At 42.6% G+C, this 26348-nt stretch overlaps 3 protein-coding genes across 4 annotated transcripts in view; 2 read left to right on the top strand and 1 right to left on the bottom strand.

Moving 5' to 3' along the window:
• Positions 1 to 26348, top strand: part of OSBPL3 (oxysterol binding protein like 3) — a 210007-nt gene that overhangs the window by 149669 nt on the left and 33990 nt on the right. For both annotated transcript variants that reach the window (XM_069729873.1, XM_069729874.1), the window contains 6 exons: positions 1758 to 1882; positions 4805 to 4939; positions 17822 to 17915; positions 20073 to 20317; positions 21788 to 21925; positions 24220 to 24283. In XM_069729873.1, the coding sequence (XP_069585974.1) occupies positions 1758 to 1882; positions 4805 to 4939; positions 17822 to 17915; positions 20073 to 20317; positions 21788 to 21925; positions 24220 to 24283 (801 nt within the window). The remainder of the gene's footprint in view (positions 1 to 1757; positions 1883 to 4804; positions 4940 to 17821; positions 17916 to 20072; positions 20318 to 21787; positions 21926 to 24219; positions 24284 to 26348) is intronic.
• Positions 7891 to 9152, top strand: LOC138642000 (uncharacterized). Its single transcript, XM_069729877.1, has 2 exons — positions 7891 to 7907; positions 8228 to 9152. Exons 1-2 carry the CDS (start codon positions 7894 to 7896, stop codon positions 9108 to 9110), a joined length of 897 nt encoding a protein of 298 aa, XP_069585978.1. The 5' UTR covers positions 7891 to 7893; the 3' UTR covers positions 9111 to 9152.
• LOC138641999 (uncharacterized) lies at positions 9319 to 11468 on the bottom strand. The gene is made up of 6 exons (XM_069729876.1): positions 11409 to 11468; positions 11252 to 11326; positions 11014 to 11124; positions 10722 to 10923; positions 10470 to 10629; positions 9319 to 10364 (listed from the first exon to the last, which is right to left on the bottom strand). Exons 1-6 carry the CDS (start codon positions 11451 to 11453, stop codon positions 9449 to 9451), a joined length of 1509 nt encoding a protein of 502 aa, XP_069585977.1. The 5' UTR covers positions 11454 to 11468; the 3' UTR covers positions 9319 to 9448.

Genomic DNA, 26348 nt, shown 5'->3' with positions numbered 1-26348 from the left:
CGCCCACTGGACCAAGGATCCAAGGAAGAACAGAGGGTTGAATCATTAAACTATAGGTTGTACTGAATGTTTAATCACAAATATATGTACGGTATATATATATTTGTCTGCTCCGCTCCCCCTGCCCTATAACATGGGAAGGCATTTTCATGATGTCGGGTTATTTTTTTAAGTCTCATTCTGATATGAAGATTCTGACTCTTGTCATGTACTATTACTTATTAATTGATCGCATATGGCAGAGAGTTTACAAAAGGCCGCATGAACCATGCGAGAGGCCGCACTCTGAAATCCAAATTCAGGAATTTCACAGGTTGAATAATTCTGGTTTTACTGTCTGATCTTGATTTTTCCATTTTTGCTGTGCTATGATCGGGTGTCTCATACTTAGAGGTATGCAAATTGCCTCTTCTGAGAAAAAGAGGACTTAAACTCTATAGCGCCACCTGTTGGAAGTCGCGATCCTACAAGTCACAATCAACCCTTTAACGAGTCGTGCAATATGACTTGAGGTATTGATTTGGCTTTTATCCTAATTCGCAGAGGTGAAGTATTTGTCTTTTTTCCCAAAAATACACATTATCGTCATGTGTATCAAAAAGCAGACACACAGACATGCCCCGTGCCATTGAGTCGCTGCCAAACCACTGATCACTGCCATTTAATCTTGTATTTTTTCCCTCTGAAGTTCACCTTGTCTTTGTAGTCTTAAGACAGAACAACAGTCCCTCTGACTTGTTTGTGCTCGTAACAGTGAAGTGCATGTCCTGGCTATGGACGCTTGCTGTAAATGCATCATACCGTGCCGGTTATCCTCTGTAGGCACATGTTATCCATGTTCTGTTCTCGGGTGACCTTGTAAAAGAAAAGTTTGGAATTTTTTCAGTCCGCTTTAGCATTACTCGGTCACAGTTCAATTAAGGGGCAATGAGTCAGAACATTAAGTGTCTCCAGTGTAGAAGATATGCCATTGTCAGTGGTACAGTCAGCATAGGAAATCTGATCAAGACATTTCATTTTTTAATTTTCCCTCAACTTATATTTATTGTATGGGATACATTTTTTTTATGTACTGTGTAATATTTGTGACTTGTGCCATTTTTAAAGAAAACTTGTCTGTAGAAATGGTTAATCTGCAGGGAAGTAGCGATAAAATCCTGCCTGGCATTATTCTTAGAGCAGCAGCTGCAGGGAGGAAATTGACTTCTATCCTCCCTGAAGCTTCATTATTGGAGTGGTGCAGAGAGCAGTTATAGTCACGCCCTAGTAGTGAGGAGCCAGCCACCACCGGGAGGATAGAAGAACATTTTCTCCCAGTATCTGCTGTTCCAATAAGGCAAACAGGCAGCATTTTAATGCAATTGACCTGCAGGTCAACCCTTTACCTGCAGATAAATTACGTTTTTCAACATGACAGGTTCCCTTTAATCTCGCTTGGTCCAAATTTAAAAAAACACAACTACCTGCAATTATCATTATGAACAAGCCCAATTTTTTGACGCGTAGTTTTAGCATACATGCACAACAGCCATGACCCAGCATAAGGGAAAGCAATATGTACAGTAATACCTTGAGCTGAATTTATTGTTATATTTTCCATCCCGATAAATTTGGACAAATTTGCACCAATTTATTAAATTCTTCTGCCTGACCGTTGTGCTGCTCACTATACCAAGTGTTCCTCTGTGTCTTTTTTTGTGTGGATTCTCTCATGATGTAGATGACGTTAATAATATTCCCTTTCTTTTTCTCTGCAGCTTATTTCACTTTAAAGTCTGCTTATAGCAGCGTCTTCGCTGAGCGAGAGAAACTTAAGCAGCTAATCGAGCAAGACTCTTCCCCAACCGCTCAGATGATGGGTCTGAAGAACGCCTTAGCAGCGGTAAGGGGCTGCAATTTGTGTCTGCGTCGCCACGATAGATTATTTTCTGCACTCACATTTATATTGTTTGAGTCAACCTTTTGATTTAATTTACATGTCATCATTTCGAGGGGGTTGCCTCATCTATTTTCAAAGGGGTTGTCCCTTCTATATCAATAGGATATGCTATAAATGTCCAATAAAGGAGCCTTGGTGTGCTCGGGAAACCTTGTTGCCCCTCAAATTATAGGCTATTTTGCCGAGACTTCTAGACTATACTCAAAAATAAAGTAGTTCCTTCATGGATAGTAGAAGTACCGATAACTTCCTCTGAGTGATCCCAATAATAATACTACACTATGTAAGTAATTTTCTATATTTCATGATCAGAAACCCAACCTCATTTATTATTCGCATTTTAAGCCTTTACCATTTGTGAGACTTTGAAGACTTTGAGTCTGTTCATGTGGATAATAAGAGCCCAGGCTTTATCATGTACAGAGCCAGCTTGTCATGTCCAATCAATCATTCATGAAGAGCCAGGTCCCATTGAGGGATGGCCTAAGGATTACTGTTATGTGAGATCCACCATCACTCTTATTATAAGGAAAAAAACCTAAAAGCATTTGGATTTCACGTCCTTGTGTCAGGAAACCAGAGTCCCCTCAGGTGAACGGCACAGAGGATAATGAACGATAATACAAAACTAGAAATAGTAGAGCGTAGTCATGACCTACATACCGCCTCTGTGATTTCACTGCTTTCACGTATATATCTGAGTCTGCAATATTTAAGAGCACAAGCTATTTTATAACTATTTCTAGACTATTGATGATAGGGATCTGAAATAATGGATAATAATCATTTTTTATTTCTATAGCAAAAGGATTGGGGAGTGAACATAAGGAAATAAATCATCTGGGTAAACGTTATATACCATATATAATGACAAAATTCATAAATGTTTAATACCCAGAAACGGTAGATGCCATGGACCTGTAAAAAGACCGGTTGTCAATAGCATGCAACTTAAAGGGGAGAAGGAAGAAATCCAAACAACAACCTGAGGTCTATAGAGTTAAAATTACTTTATTGTGGAAGGCAAGGAAACAGTGAAAACTGAAAAGATAAAAAGATTTAAAAAAAAGGGGCACAGTGAACCATAAATGCCTAGATTTGTATAAGGTACTGGATATTACACACTAATTACAGCAGCAGTGATTGTATCCAATAAATTAGGTGTCAGAAGATGTAAATAATTAGATCAAATAATAAACAGTGCCATAGCTGGTACCAAATGTAACCTATAAATATGCTGGAACGTACAAGACAAATGGCATGAATACGTCACCTAAAGTGCAGGCAGACCGGGTCCCCGTGCCAGCCCCAACGCGCGTTTCTGAATACCTTCGTCAAATAATGGATAATAATAATTTTTTATTTCTATAGCGCCAACATATTCCGCAGCACTGTACTTTTTTGATGGGACTTGTACAGACAATAAAGACATTACAGAATAACAACTCGGGGGTGTCGATCTGAAAAGAAAAACAGCAATGCCCCTTCATTCTGAGCATTTTGAGCTTCCCACTAATATGCCATCACTTTTAGGGATTTACATGAGCTATATCATCTCATCAGCAAAGGAAGCTGTAGTATTTTTTTAAATTTATTACGTTTCCTGCTCCCCTTACTCTGTGTAGAGGAAATCCGTTGCTAACGAACACTCTCACGATACCTCCAGGAGTTTTTCCTGATTTTACTTGTACAACTACATAGAAGATGATCAATTTTCATCCGTTTTTTTTTCCCACTGAAAATGCAGTGAAACTTTTTTGAGAAGCCCTCTCAAAAGTTTGTGACAAATGGCATTCTAGGGGAATGGTCCTTTCAAGGAAGGCAGCTAAAATGCATATGATACAATGACATTGAAAAATATGGCCTAGTTCCAGGGAGGTTTTTAGTTGATCAATGTAGGTAATGTGATCTCATGGTGACCGCCTGAGAATTACAAGCCCTTTATGTTGTCTTAAGGGGGATCACCATCTTGGTCACCAGAACTGCCTGCATAATGAAATTACATAGACTAATGCTCTTGACTGGGAAGGGGAGGCCAAAAACTGCCATCACAGGTAATGATGATGACTACACAGCTCCTGTCACATAATTATAATGTAAGAGATCACAGTTCAGTCTCCTGACTGTAAACTGACCAGACCGCTGAACTCACCACAGCAGGCATAGATGGCACTAGTTACACATGCGATGCTGTACTGATGTATTATGGGATTGATAGCAGAGAATTGAGACTGAACTACTTGGGTGTTGGTACATCTTGTGCTAAGAGAACTAAAGTGTGTGAGAGACTTTCATATTGTGGGAGCAGGGATGGGAAAAAAACATTGCCAGACTGTGTTCCTATTACCCATAAAAAATAAATGCTCAGGAGGATTGATCTTTCATTGAAATTTGTGATTTTTTTTTCTAGGTACCCAACAATTGATAGCCTGCTCAGTAATTGTAGCCTGGCAGTCATGTGTTCATTTTGAGATTAAATGCAACGTTAGGCAGGAAGATAACACCGTGAATAATGGCCTAATCGCACCCACACCCTAGTGAGAATATTATCTCATTGCGCAATTTTACTAGGCAAAACACAAATTATAAAATCTGTCAGCAGCAGCAAGTTATGGTATTGACTGTTTGCAAGTAGCACCAATGATTTCTTTATTTTTACTACACTCCAATTGGTAATGATGTATTATACAGGTTCTAGGTTAAATTGCCCAAATCCTTTTTTTAAATGACATGGCCATTGTTTTCAGACTAGCATTACATTCACTTAAATTTTCTACAAGTTCCACATTTGACAGATATCCATAAGACAGGCAGTAACATTTGTAGAAATGAAACAATGATTTGTTTTTATTTTAAAACTGTTAGGAGATGCCACGTGAAGAGAACAGGACCCTGGTGCATCAGATGTCTAATGAAAGCCGCCGGTCTATCACAGATTCCCTTACAGAGTTCTTTGATGCTCAGGAAGTTCTTCTGTCTTCGAGCTCATCTGAGAATGAGGTTGGTCTTTTATTTTTGGTCTCTATGATTATGTGATAGTATGGCTGGTCTTGGAATAGATTCTGAGAGCATGTTATGTTTCTGCTGGTAGAGTATGGACCTTTGATTTGACAAGTGTTTTTCAAACATTCATTCTCAAAAAGTAAAATGAACTCTCTGGATCCAAAGAGTATATCGGCACACCATTGTGCTGTACACATGAAATGAAGAGTGATTTAAATACATGAACAAACGATAAAAACAAGACAGTACCATAGAAATGGGCTTACTGAGTAGCAGACTGGTACAGAAGACGAGAGGTCAATGCCCTGGAGGTCTTATTATCTATGAGAGTAAAGAAAGTAGGTTAAAGGGTCACCCCCCTCTCTCCCAAAGTTATTCCCTATCCAGAGGATAAGGAAATGTTTGGTAAGATCAGGGACTACCAGCAAACTCAAGATTCGGGCTGTGGAACCACAACAACAGGGTACTGCGGCACCATCTTGAATGGAGAAGAGGGGCACATATTTAGCCTCCGTTCCACCTATTTATTATTGGGCTCCCAGAGATGTCCGAACGCTGTAGTCCCATTGATAACTTATCGAGCGTAAGATGAGCTTGCATACCTCTGCTTCATTCGGAAAAGGGCTTTTCACGTAACATTGTTGGGGTTCCATAGTCTCAATCTCAGGAAATCTGTGGCTCCCAGTGGTCAGACCCCCATTAATCAGCAAGTTATCCCCCATCACATGGATAGTGGAAAACTATTTTTTTTTTTTTTTTTGGAGTGATAACCCTTTGAGGCTGCTTATATGTCTGTGCAGCTGAGACTTGGTTATTAGTGATGAACGAAGGTACTCAGATAACATCTTATCCGAGCATATTCGGGTGTTATCTGAGCATCTGGGTGTGCTCGCATATTATGTTTGAGTCTGCAGCTGTGTGATTTGCGGCAGTTAGACAGCCTCAACACGTGGGGATTGCCTGTTTGTTATATAATCCCCACATGTGTTCAGTCTGTCTAACAGCCACAAATCAATCGGCCGCAGAAACTGGAACACAATATTTGAACACGCCCAGATGCTCAGATAGGAATGGTGGGTGGGTTATTAGGTTGCTTTTGGATGTTTTTTTGATGGGAGAAAGTCTAATGTGATGGTAAGAGTCAGAGTATGGGGTGTGTGTGGAGTAATCTTGGAGACGATGGAAGGCGCAAATATGTGAAGAGCAGAGAAGTAGGGCCTGTGAGGACCAGAGACGATATATGTTGGGAAGTATTGAGAGGCTAGGGTAGAGATGTATGAAGGAGACCTGTTATAGACAGTCTTGTATGCCTTTATCATTATTTTTTAAATGCATTTGCTGGGCAATTGTTAGCCACTGAAGGGTGGAGGCAGAAAGAAGTAGCGTTATCAGAAGGATAGGAATGGTGAACTACAAAAATTTTCGATGAAAGCCCAAAGAGAAGTGTATTGCTATAGTCTAGACACGAGATGCTGAAAATTTTTCATTAATTCCAATTTTTAAAAAAGAGTGGATATAAGAAATGTATTTGGGCTGAAGATAGTTGTGTGTGGGAAGATGCACGATACCTGTCAAGCATGTTGGGTATTAGCAGATGTCACGTCATCTCTGCCTTTCTCGATGTGTAACTTAGGGGGAAGCAGGACTAACACGGACTTGGATGTGTGGTATGAAGGATTGGGCACAGTTGACGGTACCCTGAGGAAGTGGATATTTGAGAACACAAGTGGAAGGGGAGAGTCTTACTCAATGATTGACCACTGTAGGATCACTTACACTTACCCTGTCTGTTGACAGCACGTAGGGCGCCATGTTGATAATTTTTTCCCAACATTGTTGATTGAGAAGGACATGGGCACGATTGTCAGTCGTCATGTCCATTGCGAAAAAATATTTTGCCTTTATTAAAAAATGCCACAACTTGATTACTGTTTCGTGTAGCATTTTCTCTTATGGAGCACATAGGAAAAACTGTGATATGGTCATTTGGTCTTGGTTAGGGAGACGGGGTATGAAAATTTGCAGTGTAGAACTGATTCCTATATTGTTGTTTTTTCATATGCCAAATATGTCACAATACTGTAGAAACGTTCACATTGTCAGTTGTGTTGTGTAGTTAGAACAGACTCTCTGCAGTCTGTTATTTTTCCTTTCCTGTCAATCCCATATTGTCCAGGCATCCTCTGTTGCTATGGTTACAGTGCGGAGAATTTAGGGAAGGTTTTACCTTTTATACATTTTGTAGTATTTCATTTCTTAGGCCATAAATATTTGTTGCCCTCCTTAGGCTACTTTCACACTAGCGTTAACTGCAATCCGTCCCAAAAACGTCTTTTTCCCGAAAAAACGGATGCGTCAAAAAACTGCAAAACGTATGCAACGAATACAGCATTTCGACGGATCCGTCGCAAATCCGATAAACGGTTCCGTTGAAATGCTGGATGCGTTGCATACGTTGCATACGTTTTTTCCATCCGTTGCATACGTTTTTACGACGGATCCGTTTTTAAAATGGGAGGCACCAAAATTTGATTGGCTACTGGAAACTAGGGAAATCTATATACTGACTGTATTTACAGCACATCTTTGAGGGTTTTAGTTTAGTGGCAATGATGGATGGTGTAATTGGGAGGATTTCGAGTTTGGTTACTGAAGTTATATTTGAGACGAATCGCCTGGATATCATAGTGCGGGAGAAGGAGGCGGCAGCAGAAAGACGGATGATGCAACGGAGAAGGCGACGATTCTGGATACATCCAATCAATGAGCTGCGGATGACCAGGGGTGTCCAGTCCACTCTCTATCTGGAGTTGCGGTGCAACCCCCAAAAATTCTTTAGTTATGTACGGATGAGGATGGAACATTTCGATTATTTGGTTGGAAAAATAGAGGATGTCATCCAAAGGCAGGACACAAGGATGAGGCTTGCCATCACACCGGCAGAGCGGCTCATGGTGACACTGCGGTAAGCATTTTTTCTTTATGTCATTGCTCATATTGAATGTGAGTACATGCTGCAGAGAATACTGCGCTGACACATTGCGCCGCATTTACTGTAGCATGTCATTTGTTGGTTTATGTGAGGCCATTCCACTTGTTTTTTTTTCTTGTGTCATTGGTCATATTGAATGTTATTACATGCTGCAGAGAATACTGCGCTGACACATTGCGCCGCATTTACTGTAGCATGTAATTTGTTGGTTTATTTGAGGCCATTCCACTTGTTTTTCTTGGTTGATGGTCTGTGCAATTTTTTTTTACATTTTTTTTTATTTTTCCCTGCAGCTTCCTAGCTACGGGTGAGTCTTTGACTTCACTCCATTTCCAATTCCGGCTGGGGATTTCCACTATTGGCGGAATTGTGAAGGACACATGTCGTGCGATTTGGGACACTTTACAGCTGGAGTATATCCCACAACCAACAATGGAAATCTGGATGAGAAGTTCCGAACAATTTGAGCGAATGTGTAATTTTCCAAATTGTGTTGGTGCTGTGGACGGCAAACACATTAGGATTGCAAAACCGGCAGGAACAGGATCAGAGTACTATAACTATAAAAAATACTTCTCAATTGTACTCATGGCTATTGCTGACGCCAACTGCCGATTCCTTGCTGTGGATATAGGAGCGTATGGCCGGTCCAACGACTCCCAAGTGTTTAAAAACTCTCCGATGGGTCGCTGCCTGTATGGAGATACATACAATTTCCCGCCAGCAAGACCGCTCCCAGGAACCAGTGAACCAGCCTTGCCCTATGTGTGTGTAGGTGATGAAGCCTTTCAACTGTCGCCGCACCTACTGAAACCATACAGCAGCCGTGAATTACACCGCACCAAGCGGGTATTTAATTACCGTCTTACCAGAGCAAGAAGAGTGGTAGAGTGCTCTTTCGGTATTTTGACAGCAAAGTGGAGAGTTCTGCTGACGGCAATAAAACTGGATACAAAAACTGTAGACGATGTTGTCAAGGCATGTGTGGTGCTCCATAATTTTGTTATTTCAAAGGAGCCCGTTACCTTGGATGACGAACAATTGGAGACATCCTTGTGGGATTACCGAAGTGCCTCTGTTCGCTCCACCGGTTCTGTTACTAGGATGAGGGAACAGTTTGCTGAATATTTTTTGTCACCTGTTGGGCGGATTCCATGGCAAGACATAATTGTGTGACTTTTTTTTAATTTTTTTTCTTTTTTTTTTCCACAATTTTTTGGTAGCAACTGCCACAAAAAAAAAAAAAAAAAAAGAGTGTGTGTGGTTTGCTTGCTAATATAATATAAAACCATTTTGTTAAACCTTGAAAACGTCTGGTGTTTCTTTTCACTTAACCTTTCATATTTACCTTAATTAATGAACACACACACACAGTAGATTGTAAACCAGAATTATGTTTATTTAAAAAAATATATTTTTTGTGGGTAATTTTCCCACACTATTTTTTTTTTTGGTAATTTAAAGAACCTTTTTTTTTTTGGCAAAAAAAAAATATGTACAAGTACATTCCAGGTTCACAGGTCCTGGTATTGTTGGGTGGAGTAACTATGGGAGGAGGGGCTGGAAGGTTGGACCACGTCGGTAGGTGGGATTGGGGAAACCCTACCTGTTGCGTCTGTAGTGGAAGGGGGGGGTAAAACAGGAGGCTGACCAGAGGGGTGTTGTGTTGGGGTAGGTGGAAAACTTACTGGGGAAGGAAAGCTGGGCAAAGATGAAGAAAACACGGGTGAATACATTTGGGTTGTGGGCCGGGTTGGGTATTGGTAGTGATGTTGATATTGAGAGTGATGTGGATATTGGGACTGGCGGTGATATTGTGGGGCATGGTGTTGAAATTGGGACTGGGATGTGTGGGGAGGTGTGGGGGTAGATTGGGGTTCGTTAATTACCTTCAGCAGAGCGTTATGGCAGCTATTCATTACCCGCATCTGCTGATCAAAAGAAAGCTTTTCCATGCTCCTGAGCATGGACTGAAAAAAAAGATTGGCTGGAGCTTGACTTACATCTAAATGCAGTCTATCCAAGCGACTGCTGATTTCATGGTGGTTTTCACTCATGCGTGATTGCATCATGCTGAAACCAGCAGTCACTTGTTCTCCCAAAATTTTAAATGAATTTTGGAAGCCTGCATTTAGATGCAAGAACTCAGGAGCATAGCTCCTTTCCTGACCCCTCTGACGCTGCCGCCATGAACCTACCGGTGGTGTAGAGGTGGCAGGGTCAGAGGGGTGGGGTAAAGGGAACGCTATCTGTTGACCATCAGATGCGAGTAAGGAAGGCTGCACTCCACTGGTAGAGGCGGATGAAGTGGAGGGGACAGAGGGGTGAGAGGTGTGGGGCCTACCGACGTGGTCCCCGGTGGCGGACTCAGGAGGGATCGCTTCAGAGGGTGCAGAGGTAGATGCAGGCGCACGGTGGCTGGAGTAGGTGCTGTGAAAGAAAAAAAAAAAAGTTAATATATTGATATGAAAAAGGCCGGACTGAAACAAAAGTTTTGTGATTAGACAGGTTCTTACTGTGATGTTGAATACTTACACTCTACTCAGCATGGTTTCCCTCAGGAAGGAGAGGTTCTGGCCATATCTGTACCTCCTCTTCTTCCTTGCTGCTGAGCCACTCGGGGCCTGCATCTCCTCGTTAAACTCCCTCTTAAAGCGATCCCTCAATGACCGCCACCGCTTCCTAACCTTGGTACCTGTGAAGACAGGAATGAAGAAAAAAAAAAAATATTCGTAAATGCAAGACATTACATTCAGCTCAAAACATCACTGAAAAGTGAATACTTACATAGTTTGCTCTGCTGCTGTGGAAGAAGGTCCTCCCACCTCGCAAAGATGTTCCGGCATACTTCCAACCAGAGCCGACGGGTGACACTGGTATCAGCATGCCTGCGGTCAGCCATGTTCCACAGTGGCTCCCGTTCACGAACCTCCTCGATGAGGGCTTCAATATCGATATCTGAATCGTATTCGGGAGCACACTGTGAAGCCTGTTAGAACAAAAAAAAAAAAAAGAATTAAAAATTAGTAGACTGAAAGCAAAAAATTAACAATTGAAGCCCCACAAAAAACCGACTCACTGATGGCCGACCGCGGCGTCGAGTCCGCCGACTCTGGGAGCGCCTGGGAGAACCTTCATGCTGTGCTGGACGTTCAGCAGCACCAGCAGCAGCAGCAGCAGCAGCAGGAGACTGAAATAAAGGATAAAAAAATTAGCTTTAATGTATGTATATGTTTTCTGTGTTACGTTATATATGAAATTCTGTTTTGTGTACGGTGCAGTGTGATGTGTGAAGCAAGTGTTTCACCACTACTTACACTTGGTTCCTCCTCCACTTCGATGTCTCCACCCGTCTCGGTCCCTTCCGACAGCTCCTCATCGGATTCCGATTCCTGTTTAAACATAATAAATGCATGTAGTGACTCAAAATGATGTAAATTTAAAAAAAAAACCAAAAAATTTTTTTTTACTTACCGATACCTGCTGTTGCTGTGGAGGAGGGCTGCCGGAAGAGGACATTGTGTGGCTGTGGTCCAGGTGGCTGTGGTCCTGGTAGGTCTGTAAGTTAAAAGACACTTGCAATCTGCTCTACACATTGAAGTAGCAGATTTGGGGTCTTCAAAACTTACTTTTCAGATTTTCTGGATGTGGGCCAGGTGGCTGTGGTCCAGGTGGCTGTGGTCCAGGTGGCTGTGGTCAAGGTGGCTGTGGTCCAGGTGGCTGTGGTCCAGGTGGCTGTGGTCCAGGTGGCTGTGGTCCTGGTAGGTCTGTAAGTTAAAAGACACTTGCAATCTGCTCTACACATTGAAGTAGCAGATTTGGAGTCTTCAAAACTTACTTTTCAGATTTTCTGGATGTGGGCCAGGTGGCTGTGGTCCAGGTGGCTGTGGTCCAGGTGGCTGTGGTCAAGGTGGCTGTGGTCCAGGTGGCTGTGGTCCAGGTGGCTGTGGTCCAGGTGGCTGTGGTCCTGGTAGGTCTGTAAGTTAAAAGACACTTGCAATCTGCTCTACACATTGAAGTAGCAGATTTGGGGTCTTCAAAACTTACTTTTCAGATTTTCTGGATGTGGGCCAGGTGGCTGTGGTCCAGGTGGCTGTGGTCCAGGTGGCTGTGGTCAAGGTGGCTGTGGTCCAGGTGGCTGTGGTCCAGGTGGCTGTGGTCCAGGTGGCTGTGGTCCTGGTAGGTCTGTAAGTTAAAAGACACTTGCAATCTGCTCTACACATTGAAGTAGCAGATTTGGGGTCTTCAAAACTTACTTTTCAGATTTTCTGGATGTGGGCCAGGTGGCTGTGGTCCAGGTGGCTGTGGTCCAGGTGGCTGTGGTCAAGGTGGCTGTGGTCCAGGTGGCTGTGGTCCAGGTGGCTGTGGTCCAGGTGGCTGTGGTCCTGGTAGGTCTGTAAGTTAAAAGACACTTGCAATCTGCTCTACACATTGAAGTAGCAGATTTGGGGTCTTCAAAACTTACTTTTCAGATTTTCTGGATGTGGGCCAGGTGGCTGTGGTCCAGGTGGCTTATGCCGGTCAGTGTGGTCCCTACTCTATCTGCAATATAATAAGTATAATGGATTGAAAGTTAGACCAAAGCAGAAATAGGTAATGATTACCACTAAACACCATGTTAAAATGAGAAAAATATGTGAACACCCAAACCCAAAAACTGGTGCACGTTATACCATTCTTTTCCATGTCCCAAAAACAAAAAAAGGTAAACTGTGAGACACCTTTAAAAATATTTTTATGTTTTAAAAAAAAAAAATTACCTCCCCGAAATAAAATTTCAAAGGATAACCTTTATTAAAAAATGACCACTCAAACAACTCTGTATTGCATGTGTAACCATTGGTACATACACCTGATTTAAATTTACCTTTAAGAAATTATACTACGGACAATTTTTTAAGAAACATTTTATTAATATATAATTTTTTTCTTTTTTTTTTTTTTAAAATCACAATGGAGCAGAAATGCTCTTTATTTTAAAATACAAGTACATCGAATGGGAATGGTTAAGTAAATTTAAAAAAAAAAAATATAACCTCAAGCTGCAGACCATTAGACTTTGCAATAATACATCCATTTTAATAAACAAAAAAAAATAAAAGTTGCACAAAACACTATACTAAAGGTACCGTCACACTAGACGATATCGCTAGCGATCTGTGACGTTGCAGCGTCCTCACTAGCGATATCGTCCAGTGTGACACGCAGCAGCGATCAGGCCCCTGCTGTGATGTCGCTGGTCGGGGAATAAAGTCCAGAACTTTATTTGGTCGCTGGACTCCCCGCAGACATCGCTGAATCGGCGTGTGTGACACCGATTCAGCGATGTCTTTGCTGGTAACCAGGGTAAACATCGGGTAACTAAGCGCAGGGCCGCGCTTAGTAACCCGATGTTTACCCTGGTTACCAGCGTAAAAAAACAAACAGTACATACTTACATTCAGCTGTCTGTCCCCTGCCGTCTGGTTCCTGCACTGACTGCTGGCCGGAAAGTGAAAGTGAAAGCACAGCACAGCGGTGAGTCACACAGCGATGACTCACCGCTGTGGCTGTGCTCTGCTTTCACTTTACGGCCAGCATTCAGTGCAGTAACCAGACGGCAGGGGACAGACAGCTGAATGTAAGTATGTACTGTTTGTTTTTTTACGCTGGTAACCAGGGTAAACATCGGGTTACTAAGCGCGGCCCTGCGCTTAGTTACCCGATGTTTACCCTGGTTTACCGGGGACCTCTGGATCGTTGGTCGCTGGAGAGCGGTCTTTGTGACAGCTCTCCAGCGACCAAACAGCGACGCTGCAGCGATCCGGATCGTTGTCGGTATCGCTGCAGCGTCGCTAAGTGTGACGGTACCTTAAAGGTACCGTCACACTGAACGATATCGCTAGCAAACCGTGACGTTGCAGCGTCCTGGTTAGCGATATCGTTCAGTTTGACACACAGCGGCGATCAGAATCCTGCTGTGATGTCATTGGTCGCTGCAGAAAGTCCAGAACTTTATTTCGTTGCTGGACTTTATGTAGACATCGCTGAATCGCCGTGTGTGACGCCAATTAAGCGATTTGTTCACTGGTAACTAGGGTAAACATCAGGTTACTAAGCGCGGCTCTGCACTTATTAACCCGATGTTTACCCTGGTTAACAGTGTAAAAGTAAGAAAAAACACAAACACTTCATACTTATGTTCCGCTGTCTGTCCCTCGGCGTTCTGCTTCTCTGCCCTGTATAAGCACAGCGGCCGGAAAGCAGAGTGGTGACGTCACCGCTCTGCTCTGCTTTACGGCTGGCTGGCGCTCACAATGCAGAGAAGCACAGCACGGGGACAGACAGCGGATATTTTTTTTTTTACCTTTTTTTTTTTTTACTTTTACACTGGTAACCATGGTAAACATCGGGTTACTAAGCGCGGCTATGCACTTAGTAACCCCATGTTTACCCTGGTTACTGGCATCGTTGGTTGCTGGAGAGCTGTCTGTGTAACAGCTCTCCAGCGACCAAACAGCGACGCTGCAGTGATCCGGATTATTGTCGGTATTGCTGCAGCGTCACTCAGTGTGACGGTACCTTAATTAGTAAATACATCAAAAATCAATATTAACCAATATGGCATTGACAAATGCACATGCAACCAACAAGACGCACACAAACATACCTGCAAGCCGAGTCATAACGCAAGCATAACACATGAACAGTCGCAATATTGACGAAGGCATAATAAGGTGCAGGCACGTGAACACATACATACAAAAGCACACAGCAGTACAAAAATAAACACACACACCCACACACACACACACACACGGCCATCAGTCCTCCGGCTGGAGCTTGATATCTTCACAGTGGCAGGCCTCACGGTGGATCTGGACTGTAGCATGGCAATGGCTGTTGCAGGATGACGGCAGGCCTCAGGTTGGATTCAGGTTTTATAAGCTCTTGCTATAGTCAGTACGTCATACACAAATGCGCACACACACACACACACACAAATGGCAATATACTCACACTGTTGTAGTGTGTCTGGTCCTTGCTGCCAGGCTGGGCTCTTGGTGTCCGGCTGGGCTCTTGGTGTCCGGCAGGGCTCTTGGGGTCCAGGCTGGGCTCTTGGGGTCCGGCTGGGCTCTTGGTGTCCGGCAGGGCTCTTGGGGTCCAGGCTGGGCTCTTGGGGTCCGGCTGGGCTCTTGGTGTCCAGGCTGGGCTCTTGGTGTCCGGCAGGGCTCTTGGGGTCCAGGCTGGGCTCTTGGGGTCCGGCTGGGCTCTTGGTGTCCGGCAGGGCTCTTGGGGTCCAGGCTGGGCTCTTGGGGTCCGGCTGGGCTCTTGGTGTCCAGGCTGGGCTCTTGGTGTCCGGCTGGCTGGAGGCTTCTTCTTCTCTCTGAGTCTTGCTGGCATATGTGGGGGTTGAAGGCCCAGACCAGGTTTATATAGATTTGGGGATGTCTGGCCATTTAGATAAAAACACCTGTTTCTGAGCATGCTCAGTAGAAAAAAACGTATTGCAGCGCTGCATTGCGTCGTACGACGTGTCTCGACGCATCCGTCGCTCATAGACTTTCATTCTAGCAAAAGACGCATGCCGACGAATGCGCCGAGACACGTTTTATTGGCGGAGACAAAAAACGTTACAATCTTCTTTTTTCCAGACGACGTGTCGCCTCTTTTCGACGCATCCGTCGAAAGACGTATACCGACGAATGCAAATCCGTCGCAATACGTCGCCAATACAAGTCTATGGGGAAAAAACGTATGCAGCAAAATATTTTGCTGCATACGTTTTTTATGCAAAACGACGCATTTCAACGTATTGCAGTTAACGCTAGTGTGAAAGTAGCCTAATAGTGCACAGAATTATGGTACTACTTATACTTCATGACCTCAGTTGTTTAAAGGGAGCTGCCTGTTTCGCCAAAGTTACAAAAATTAGCAGAACTTGCAAGTTACTTGCTAGGATACTTACAAGGGTCAATGAATCCTCATCATCATAGGTTATTGTCCGTATTAAATAAAGCATTTGGACAATCTTTAATGGTTAGAAAGGTCCTTTGCCAGTAGGCAGATTAGTTTTTAACTGCTGGGTCCAGTAACTATTAGCTAGCGGTAATCTGTGCAGAAATCTGGTAGTAAAGTGTTCAGTTTTCCTGAAGCGCCACCACAGGAGGAAAGAAGAATTACACATTGGCTAGTAGTGTGTTGCCTGTGTATTATAGGACAGGGTAGATCCTCCATGGCCAAGAAACTAGAATCTTGGACATGGGCCTTCCCTCTACTAATAATTCCTTTATAAACTACTTTTATGTGACAGTTTCTTCTACTTTTTTTTTTTCATTAAACTGGACAGTCCCTTTTAAGACCACATTCAGATGTCCATAATTTTTCCTCATATGTGAAAACATGGACCATTGTTGATCACTGGTTTGGATCTGATTTTCTTCATAGTTTTGTCAGTCCATCAGGTTTTACAGTGATTTTCACCAATGGAAAAATAAATAAATTGCAAAACTTCTAATATCCATGTTACTCACGGTCAGCAAGCGGACTTCACACTGATGCTTTCTCTGTGCTGTCCATGATTTTCGCACACCCATTGACTTGTATGGATAATTTTAATCAGTGACTCCGATCAAAAATGGACGTGCGACCGCAAAAAAAATGACAGCCCCAGCAAACTATAATTGGTACTGTATTTTTCGGATTATAAGACACACTTTTTTTCCCAAAAATTTTTTGGGGAAAATGGTAGTGCGTCTTATAATGTACCATTGCTGCAGGCCGCAGGCTGGGATGAGGGGGTGTCCGGTGGTGCTGTGGGGGGGGGGGGGGGGTGTCTGGCGGCACTGCCGGGGTCTACGGCGGTGCTGTGGGGTCTACGGTACTGCTGCAGGTGTCTCCGATGCTGCAGGGGGCCTCTGCCAACATTTTGTGAAAGGTCAGAGCCCCAGCAGTTCCATTGTTTCCTGTGCGGTGGACTCCGGGAAAATGGCTGCCGGGGGGCGGCGCATGTGCAGATGGAGATCTTGGCACCAAGATCTCGGGAGATGAGATCTCAGAGCTGACACTGTTTTGATAAATAAAGTGTACAAGACATCCCACCGCAACTAGGTGTACCCACCCAGGATGGGTCCTATCTCTAAAGTAAAACTTCTGTACGTGCCCGCAGGCCTCCATAGATGCGGGTAAAGCAGGACCCAGGTCACACTGTCTAAATGCAAAGCCAAAAAAGGGGGAACAATCCTTTATATGTAGAAATAAAACTGAAGCAACACCAAAAAATGGGTATGTGTTCTGTCTGGGAAAAGCACAGAACATGTACATTACTCAAGAACGTCTGAATAAGGTGTAAGGGATATCCTACGGATATTCCATAAATGCTTAAAGCGGGAGGAATACCTCTGGTGTGGCTCACCACTGACGCTGGTGGCATATTGCTAGGTTATATTACCAATGACCCATTTCTACAATTAATGTGACCCCGCTAATATCCCTAGAACAATGTGACAGTACCCCCAGGAAAGCATAGGGCCAATTTTTTTCCTGTTTGCTTTCCTCTGCTGTTCAGGAAATTGCCATGTAGCGCCCCTACTGTATCTGATGATTTAAGTGATGTCATGTATTTGTCATTTTCAATTTGTACATTTTGATTTGAAAATTTTTTTTCTTTAACAAACACCTGATCTCTACATGCGCTGCATGGATTGCAGTATTCATGTGCTCAATAATTGCATTTTATTGGTGAAACCAGGCGGTTCATGGCTAATGAATGAAGGGGAAATGGAAATGTTTTCCTTTCGTATGGCCATTGTGTGCATTATCAGATATACTGCAGTCTTAATCAGATATACTTCCGTCTTTGCTATCATTGCACTCGGCCATTACTATACTTGTTGTTTGTTTCCCAGGTATCAGATGATGACTCGTATGTCAGTGATGTGAGTGATAACATATCAGAGGACAATCTAAGCAATGACTTGGACAATGAACGGCAGTCCCTAGGTATGTCGGTCTTGAGTTATATCATTATATATTATAGATTATATCATGAATTCTGCTATCTTTTTCCTAATAGTGGACTCTGTGTTTACTTCAATATATGTGAAGGCTTATATTTTTTGTAAATAGTTAATTATAGCCAAATTATATGTCCCCCATGTCCACATCTTCCTTCAGTTATAGTATGAGATGCATCCTAGGGTGGCCACCCTTAGGCTCCCTGCAACGCTGTCCTGAGATTTCCTGAGGTCTGACCAAACCCATTGATCAGTTAAGGGCAGGTGTCTACAGTGTTTTGGAATATTAATCAGACAATTGCAGCTTCCAATCTTCCTTTTGGGAAATAAAAGTAAAATCAACAGCAGTAAAGCTTCATGAAATTAAAACAAAATGCTTAAAAAAAATCATTGCCACTATATTTATGCTTAAAAGTAGGACAAAAACAACAAGCAAATACCCTGCAGTCAGAAAACCGTTATATAACATGTAAATAAAATGGGGTTCTTGTGTAAAGTGGCCACGAGCAGTAGTCATGGTCGAGCTGTTGTCTGGTTACGCTCTGACACTTTACAGGAAAACAGTGTCCCAGTCCCAGTGTGGTGTCAGGTGTGGAGTGCATCACCCTCACTTGTAGTTGGTTGGTCACACTCTGCTGCCTCCATTCTCAGGAGCTGCCGCACACAATTCAGGAGACACCAAGTTCATTGCAACAAGCAAAACATTTATTGATTAGTTCTAGTTCATCAGGTTGTGACGTGTGGGATAGGGCACAGCATTTCATGTTCCTTACTTCCTTGGTGCAACGCGTCTTCAGCCCTGCCACTTGTTCGTTCTGGACTATTCCTAAACCCACTGACTCCGTCAACCTCTGGAATTTCCTGTCCACTTCAGCAGTGCACCCGGGACCGGCTACCTGCCCTTCACATGATTCCACGTCTACTGATCTTGAGATGTCAGAAGACTAGACCCTCTCCCTGGTACCTGACCTGAGCCCGTTTCTCCAGACATTGCAGGAATGTCCACAATGGATACCAGTACTGTCTCCCACTGCCTCAAACTATTGGCCCTAGCAGCCCACAGCACCTGACCTTGACACTGCATTTCCCCATCTCCTGACACTACCAGGAAGTGCCCACCTTTTATTAACACTAGTCCCCACCCACTGGGCTAGTTCTATCCATTAACTATATCCTATCCTATAGACTAAACCTATTGCATTTATCTTATGTTCTATGCCTTTGCTAAACCACTTAATTATATGAACAGTACAGGTCTTATGCCCTAATCTAATCCTCTACGTACCCTGCAGTATGCACTACTCACATTGTACATTAACACTTTACATTCTTATACGCTGTACATTATCATCACACAATATAAAAGACGCACATCACTATTCACATTACATAGCTAAACCACATAACAATGTACACATAGCTCGATTGTTGTCTTTAGGGCCAGAAACCTAGCAGAACAGTTTGTCATTATTATACTTGGTTGACACTTTTTTGATCAAAAAAGCGTAAAAATCATCCCACCATGACAAGGTGTACCCAATCAGGATGGTCCTATGTATAGTATTTCACCTCTCTATGCTTAGAAAGAAAAACTTATAAGGCACTTGTGTAACTGAAACAATGCTTGACACTTTTTTCCCAAACATCCTTAAATCTCCATCAATAAAAAGTTATGTATGAATTCCGCTGACCCCTAAATTATTCTAACAAATATTACAACTCGTCCCACAGAAACAAATCATCATTTCAGCTTTTCGATCAATTAAAAAATGTGATGCCCAACGAATAACCTGAACAGATAACATTCTAATTAATGGATTAAAGTAATGTCACCATGCCCTTCCCCTATATTAATAATCTCCGAGCCGTTCTCGGTCAGGAAGAAATGGCAAAAATTGACAAAAGCAACAGTAAAAATAAACATTAATGCTGCCTAATGGAGGTTATAGAGTATAGAGGTTTAGTAGGTATAATATACTAACCTTGCATAGTTTCATAATCTTCTTTGGACTTCTCACTTAGAATAAGCGTTGTGATGATAAGTATAGAAAAGCATAGCGGTAGAGTATTACATGGAGCACGGATGATTTATATGGTAATCTTTTTTTTCTTTCTTTTTTTCTCTTACGTCCTCATTTCATAGATGGGGCTTGTGAAGTCGATGGTTTTCGAAAGCACAGAACGTGTCTTCCAGCTCCGTGCCCAAACACAAGTAATATCAGTTTATGGAACATTCTTAGGAACAATATTGGGAAGGACCTATCCAAGGTGTCCATGCCGGTACAGCTCAATGAGCCGCTCAACACTCTGCAACGATTATGTGAAGAACTTGAATACAGTGAACTTCTAGACAAAGCAGCGGAAACTCAGGACCCATTTGAGAGAATGGTAGGATATTAACTTTTAAATAGCAGAAGCAAATGTGGGAAAACTCTGCAAAGTAAGCATGCTATCAAGAAGAGAAGCTAAACAATTAATTTTTATGAATTAAATTGCAAAGTGAATGAACAATTGAGAAATCAAAATTAAATCAATATTAGGTGGAACCACCCTTTTACTTCCAAAAAGCATCAAACAAATATAGGCAGATAATTATCTATCATGGTATACCATCTGGGAGGCATCTGATTGGCTCCAAATTTATTCTGCAGCTGTGCAGCTATAAACCACCAACCTACTGCCAATAACATTAAGGACTATCTTCAGCATCAAGAAGAACAAGGAGTCCTGGAAGTGATGATATGGCCTCCAGAGTCCTAATCTCCACATCATCCAGTTTGTGTGGAGAGAAGGATTTGCACAATCCTAAATCCACAGATCTGTGGTTAGTTCTCCATGATGTTTGGAACAACCTCCCTCCCGAGTGCCTTCAAAAACTGTGTACAAGTATTACCTAGAAGCATTGATGCTTTAATACAGTTTTGAAGGCAAATAGTGGTCACAACAACATTGATTTTATTTACTATATTGTTCATTGAAGTTTGCTTTTTCTTAATTGATTAAAAAATGAACTATTTACAATTCTATATTTGAAAGTATTCTTACATAGTGACAGTTTTTCCGTACCTGAATAAATCAATAATATATATAGATATTTGGCTAATGCATAGGAGTCTTCAATATAATCTTTTTTCCTGTAGTAACTTAGTTTCCTAGTAGGATTTATAAATTTAGGTGGATTGTTCACCAAATTTTTCAGGTTGCGCTGGACACACAATGTAATAGTGGCTGCAGTATGGAATTTTTTTTATCATCCCTCCTCTTCATTGCGGTGATATGAGCAATCAAAGTGGCAACTAATGCATTAACTTTCTTTAAGTCCATATGGGTGTGACTAGATACTTCTCAATGGGGCGAGTACTTCCCTCTCAGTTCTTATCAGGTAACACCAACTTGGACGTGACAAAAGTTAACTCATTATGTGCCAATACTTTTATTATTGCTAATATCTCTACAATGGAGACATTAAATAAAATAAAAAAAATAAGTTTTAATTCGCTCTGCAGCCACTATTATATCATGTGTCCAGTTAAACCTGAAGAATTTGGTGAAATGTCATCTCCAGCCTCCTTAATAACGTCACTAGGGAGCAAAATGAACAGGTCGGTGTTCAAGGCTATAAGGATGGATCTGCTCACTTTGAGTACAGTGAACAGTTCTTTTCTGAAAATTAGTATCTATAAATTGCTAATATTTTCCCCAGCACTTTACAATACAAGCATCCCTTCAGCTGGGACTGTCTTCCGTGTATAACAGCAGATACCTAAGGGACTTTGGTACACAAGCAATTAACTATTTTTACTACACTCTTCCATAAAGTGTTAATTTCTGTGAGATAATTCATCTTGTATATCATAGGTTTACGTTGCCACATTTGCAGTATCCGCATATGCCTCCAGTTTCTATAGGGCTGGTAGCAAACCATTTAACCCTGTGCTCGGAGAAACGTATGAATCTGTAAATGAAGACAAAGGATTCCGGTTTATTGCAGAGCAGGTACTGTGTTTTCTTACATTTCAATTTCCCGTAAGCCAGACTTTGGTTAAGGACTTATTACACCATTAATAGTTTGTACTGTCCATTAGCATCTTATTAATAATAATAATCTTTATTTTTATATAGCGCTTACATATTCTGCAGCGCTTTACAGTTTGCACACATCATTGCCGCTGTCCCCGATGGGGCTCACAATCTAGATTCCCTATCAGTATGTCTTTGGAATGTGGGAGGAAACCGGAGAACCCAGAGGAAACCCACACAAACACAGAGAGAACATACAAACTCCTTGCAGATGTTGTCCTTGGTGGGATTTGAACCCAGGACTCCAGCGCAGTAAGGCTGCAATACTTTATTAGCACCCCCTTATATTATCTCTACTCATGTGAAGGAAAACCTTGATCTATTGGTATGATCTCTATCCACTCAGACAGCGTCAGACGAGGGTGCTATGGGTTTACCAGTAACAATCACTGTGGTGGCCCACTCTTCTGCTGCTTGCAAATATTTCCTGACAGTCATTCACAAATTTACCTATGCTTCTAAATAATAATAAGCTGGGTAGTTAGATGAATGAATGATAAGATGCTGTTTTCGTGTGTATATAGTGAAAAAGTATATTGTACCATCTACTTTCTATATAAGTGGTGGGGGTCCCCCGGGGAATTTACCTGTTCCCCGGTGTGCCAGTCCGAGCCTGCACCCAGGGACTAAAGACAATGTAATTAGAATGGTAATATATATTTCATAAAACATAATTTTTCGCATCAAAAATATCCACAATCCAAAATCGGATGTATTTTTATAAACTTTTATATATTGAGTGTAAAAAAAAATAAAATACAGATCTGTTTTTTTGTAGTATTATCCATAGATTTAACAATACTGCGTAAAGGATTGCATTCTGATTTTCTTCCACAAAGAGCACTTGTACCTTGTGCCCTGTCAGGAAGCAGACAAGGTTGTCATTTGGCTCTTATCCGAGCCAGTCCCAGGGGCCACATCCGATGCCAATTCTAGCGGTTAGATTGGTGCCCTTTGACATTCTCTCTGGGCAGAGTCTAGTAAGCGCACGGTGCAGATAGTGTTGTTCCTACACTCCACCTAATTTAGTGCAGAGAAGGCGTTCAGTATGTAATGCATTATTACAGGAGCTATTTGTTAGATGTGCTAAAGCATTACCTAAGAGATTGATAAAAAAAAACATTGTATTACTGTTTAAGTGCCATTGATTCTTGCACTGAAAATTAAATCTTCTGAGACCGAGTCTCCTCTGCTGGAAGTGCAATTGATTCTGAAGCCTAAAGCCTGTAACAGTATATATAGATCTGGACAGGTCTCTGTAGGGATGCAGCCGTGGCTGGAGAGATCTGGGACATGGCCATAGGGATGTCTGAGTTTTAGCAGTAGCTTAAGATCTCTAAAGCTTTTCACAACAGAACCATGTAACTATCATATAATGAAAAGTTTTTTGAAAAGTTTTTCAACTTTCTAAAAAAAAAATTTTTTCTAGCTCCTCCCCAATTTTAAGAACTTTAAATTTATATTTGTAATGTATTTGTTCATTGTATAATAAAATTTTCCAGTATACCATTCAATACTTTCCTTGCAGTCATTCAATAGGAAACTTAAAGGAGTTGTTCCATTTCATTAAAAGTTAATCCCGAGCATCAACAAGGCCGTCCTCACCTTCCTTGAGTCCACCGTCGAGTTTTGCCGTTGCTCGTGTTTGGCTTTGGTTGCCGCGACCAACCGTGCGCTGAGCGGATGTAATTGGGGCTTCCAAGGTAGACTGCTGAGACTCCATTTATTTTCAGTGGCGCTGATGTCACTTTGACAACATGGCAGCCAAACCCATACACTAGGAGAAACGGTGAGACTCACGGGCAAACCTGGGGAAGATGAGTGCAGCTTGGTTTGTTGCAGTCGGGAATTAACTTTTAATTAAGGAAAACAGCCCCTTTAATTTACTAAGAGGAGATGAAAATCCGCTCTGATCTTGTTCATGGCAATAAAATATCATAACGATACAACTTTAAAACAACCCAACACTTGAGGTAAGCTGGACGTAAGCCTTTAGCCACTGGGTGTTAGCAAAAAGTCACTCACTGATGGCTAGCAGGGATTTTTTTTCCCTTTTAAATAAAAGTATGAAATAAAATCCTGTTGATAAAAACAAGTGTCTGAGGTGGACAGATTCTGAATGGTGGTAAAATAGATAGCTGGAAAACATATAAACCATTTCTATTTATGGAGTGGAAAAGAATGAATGAATGTTTTTTTTTTCTTCTCAGGTGAGTCATCACCCGCCCGTATCTGCCTGTCATGCCGAATCTGACAATTTTGTATTATATCAAGGTAAATATTTAACCTATGGATGCAGAGGTATTGTTAGAAGTATTTCCTCAAAATAATCAGATACTAAACTGATGTGGAAAAATGTAATGAATTTATTCCAAGAATTCCTTTGCTTAAAAAAATCGTATTTTTCGGACTATAAGATGCACTTTTTCCCCAAAAACAATTGTAAGGAAAATGGGGGGTGCCTCTTATAGTTGGAATGCAGGCTTACCGGCAGTGTGGCGGCAGCAGAGGTGCGGGGGATGATGAGGCACGGTGAGCGGTATGGCGTGAGCAGGGTCCCTTCCACAGGTGAGGTGACGCCGCGGCCCGGTATCCAAGGTGAGCATCAGAGCTGGGTGAATCACGGCTTTCTCGGTGGCGGCGGCTATCTTCCTGAGGCCGCGCGTGTGCAAATTGAGTTTTTTGCTTCCCGGGGCTTCAGGAAAAAGGCAGTGCGTGCGCAAATTGAGATCGCGGCCGCCATTTTCCTGAAGCTGAGTTCGCACATTGAGATCTCGTCTTCAGGAAAATGGCCGACGCGATCTCCATTTGCGCACGCGCGGCCTCCCGCGGCCATTTTCTTGAAGCCCTGGGAATCAATCAAAGTACTCAATCTGCGCACTCTCGGCCTCACAAAGATGGCCGCCGCCACCGAGAAACTGGTGATTAACACAGCTCTGCTGCTCACCTTGGATACCGGCCCGTGGCGTCACCTCACCTGAGGAAGTGACCGCACATCTTCCGCCGCCACAGCACTGCAGCAACCCCCCCCATGGACACCAGGCCATGGCATCGCCCACCTAAGCAGGAAGGGACCCTGCTCAGGTGCACGCCGTACCGCCCACCGCGCCTCAGCATCACCGCACCTCTGCTGACACCATGCCTCCTGTGACTCTGCTCTGCCACCGCCTGCCCTCAGGTAAGATATCTTAAATTCGGATAATAAGACGGACCCCCATCTTATAAAAAATCTTTTTTTCTGCAATTTTCACCCCAAATTTGGGGTGCGTCTTATGGTATGGTGCGTCTTATAGTTTGAAAAATACGGTATATGATGAGGAAGAATTTTGTGAAGGGGCTGTGTAATCATGAGAACAAGGCTCTACAGAGTTCAGGTTTGAAGAGTGCACATGTGCGCCTACTCGACATCCGCTCTATTCACTGTCAATAGGACTTGTAGGAATAGATGAGCACAGTGCTTGGATATGTCCAGCAGTCCTATAGACACTGAATGGAGGGTAGGTTGAGCATGTGTGTCTCCACTCAGTGCAGCATTCTTGTGGCTTTGAAGCACCTATTCTTGGGATTCCCCATCCTATGGATAGAAAATAACTTGCAATTCAGGTAAAAGTTTTTAAGGCAGTGTGCTACAAAATATGCTATAAATTAGCGTTGGTGGTAGACCTTGAGCTTAGTCACTTGCCAGTTTATGGGAAATCTCAGTCACACTGACCCTAATTTTGGTGGAATCGCTTTGAAAAATTGCAAAATGTTTCTGTTTTTGGTGTTTTCATGCTGGTTTTGCCCGACTCTGCCAGAACGAGTGGAGCTGGATGAGGGGGTGTGACACCACAGTTCGTTTAATTCATGAGAACTTGTGGTGTAACTTTCACCAGAAATATTACTCCAGTCCGTGATATTTGTGATCAGGCAAATACCACTTTTAAGACATGCCTGATTCATTTTCAGGCATGCATGCCTTGGCACGTCCTTGTCAATACCAATGCCAGTCTTGATGGATCGGGGCCTTAGTTCCAGATAAAGTTCTGTCCATTTCATTCACTCACACCTCACCGACATCCTTGGGATAGGTCATCAATATAAGATTGTTAGGGATTAGTGATGAGTGAGTGTGCGCCGATAAGGTGTTACCCAAGCATGCGAGTGTGCTAATAGGGTATCTTCGGTGTGCTCGAATACTATGGTCCACTCACCGTGTTCCACAGCTGCAACACATGCAGGGATTGCCTGTTGACTCCACCAATCCACAGTCAGTGTACAAATGGAGTAAATGTGAGACTATTATTATTCTCCCCATGACTGATCAACCAATAAAGATCACTCCAAGAGCAAGGCGTGT

Source organism: Ranitomeya imitator, chromosome 6, assembly GCF_032444005.1.
Source record: "Ranitomeya imitator isolate aRanImi1 chromosome 6, aRanImi1.pri, whole genome shotgun sequence".
Taxonomy (NCBI): domain Eukaryota; kingdom Metazoa; phylum Chordata; class Amphibia; order Anura; family Dendrobatidae; genus Ranitomeya; species Ranitomeya imitator.
Note: the sequence above shows the minus strand (reverse complement) of the source record. Positions and strands in the feature narration are given on the sequence as shown.

Coding starts and splice junctions, on each gene's coding strand:
- LOC138641999 (XM_069729876.1), bottom strand. CDS start 11,453: ATGTCCTCTTCCGGCAGCCCTCCTCCACAGCAACAGCAGGTATCG. Junction 11,327..11,408: donor CACAGCAACAGCAGGTATCG/GTAAGTAAAAAA, acceptor ATGTTTAAACAG/GAATCGGAATCCGATGAGGA. Junction 10,365..10,469: donor GAAACCATGCTGAGTAGAGT/GTAAGTATTCAA, acceptor TTTCTTTCACAG/CACCTACTCCAGCCACCGTG.